The sequence below is a fragment of the Trypanosoma cruzi genome, genomic scaffold (assembly GCF_000209065.1).
Source record: "Trypanosoma cruzi strain CL Brener 1047053517105 genomic scaffold, whole genome shotgun sequence".
In the NCBI taxonomy this organism is placed as follows: Eukaryota; Euglenozoa; class Kinetoplastea; order Trypanosomatida; family Trypanosomatidae; genus Trypanosoma; species Trypanosoma cruzi.
In genome coordinates, this window is record NW_001849449.1 from 66,964 (window position 1) to 68,456 (window position 1,493).

The window sequence follows — 1,493 nt, forward strand, 5'->3', positions numbered from 1 at the left end:
ATCAATGGTGACAAATGGGCATCCGTACGACGAAGGTAAAAGTGAAGGGAGGCAACAACTTGTGTCAGTGTGAGGCTCAGAGCGTTGCGGATGTTCTGCGAGAGCACCTCGTTAAAGAACGATGGCGACAGAAGACACAACAGCGTGGGGGATCGCACAAAGAGCTCTGGCCGCTTGGAGCGCCACGCATCCAGCGCCATCATGTTCACAGAAGGCTCCTGAGAAGAATGTTCCTTCTGTTTGCCCGCCGCGGCTCCATTCCATGACGCCTCCGGGGGAATTTCGCACGAAAAACTGCAAATAATACGATGAACGACGCGGCGGGCAAACGAAGCCCGCAGCGGAGCATCCCGGAGAAGCACACGAATGGTGTCCTGCAGAGCCACAGCAACCATCAGACGCAGTTCATCTGCGTAAAGAAGTGCCTTACGCGCGTGCTCGTGATCGCTGTCTGGTGCAGTGGCAATACTTGTCGCACGGTGTATCATCAAGTCGGTGTGGTCCACAAGCACCAGACTGACATTCAGGAAATGAAGAAGCGAACTCTCCAGGAGGTTCATGTTGACGCTATCCGGATCTGTTTGCCGCGTATCCGCATGTAGTTGACGTTCTGCCAGGCGCGCTTCTGCATCCTGGCTACGGTGCTCACTCCATTGCGCTGCATCTCCTCCTTCCTCCTCCACATCTTCCTCACATCCACAACGACCATGTTGTTGTTGTTGTTGCTGCCGCCGCTGCCGCACACCGTCACGCATCTCGCTGTCCCCGTGCATGCGAAATCGATGAAAGACATGCACAGTAAGGGCAAGGAGATGCAGATACAGACACAATGAGCGCATGTATTCAAAGACGCCGTGCTCCGCCGAGTTGAATGCCTCCATCTCCACGCCCTCATTTATATGGGACAAGGACGTCATGACGGACTGACGATCCGCAGGCGTGAGAAACCACCCCGCTACGTCAGTCGCATATGCACAGCTTACCGGGAGACGCCGTCGCTGATAAATACGTGGGCCCAGTTGATGGGGATTCTGCATAAATCGCATGACATTCATCGCATTCCCATCCATTCTTTGACGCAGGAGAAAGTACTCTCTCGCAATATACGTCGTGAACACCCTGGCAAAGTCTTCCAACCCCGCCTCACCACGTGGTCCACGCGAAAGGTCGGTGAGAATGGTGAAAAGAATATCTAATGAAACTGACGGCTTCCGCTGTTGTTCGTATCGTTGTTGTTTCAGGAGCTGCTCGTAATCACACCGTCCCATCCCACGTGAGTTTTTTCCCTTTTTCTCCACCAACAATCCGCCAATATCGTCATGGGGTGAGATCTCCACGTCACACGCAACGGGAATCACGCCCTGTTTCGCAATTTGTGCCATGACATTCCCACAAGAAGAAAACAGCGGGGTGCCAGAATTCACCGCCGCCCGGCCTTCCCCCAACCGCACGGATGACCGGCGCTGCCGCACCAACAGCAGGAACTCTCGCTG

General features: G+C 54.5%; 1 protein-coding gene across 1 annotated transcript, besides 1 other annotated feature; it reads right to left on the reverse strand.

The window, feature by feature from the left end:
- Tc00.1047053511379.9 (hypothetical protein, conserved) lies at positions 1-1,493 on the reverse strand (the record flags this gene model as incomplete). Its single annotated transcript, XM_797245.1, has 1 exon — positions 1-1,493. A coding segment is annotated over one exon (1,493 nt), but the record flags the coding sequence as incomplete, so codon positions are not given.
- Positions 1-1,493: a sequence feature (heterozygous, non-Esmeraldo-like haplotype).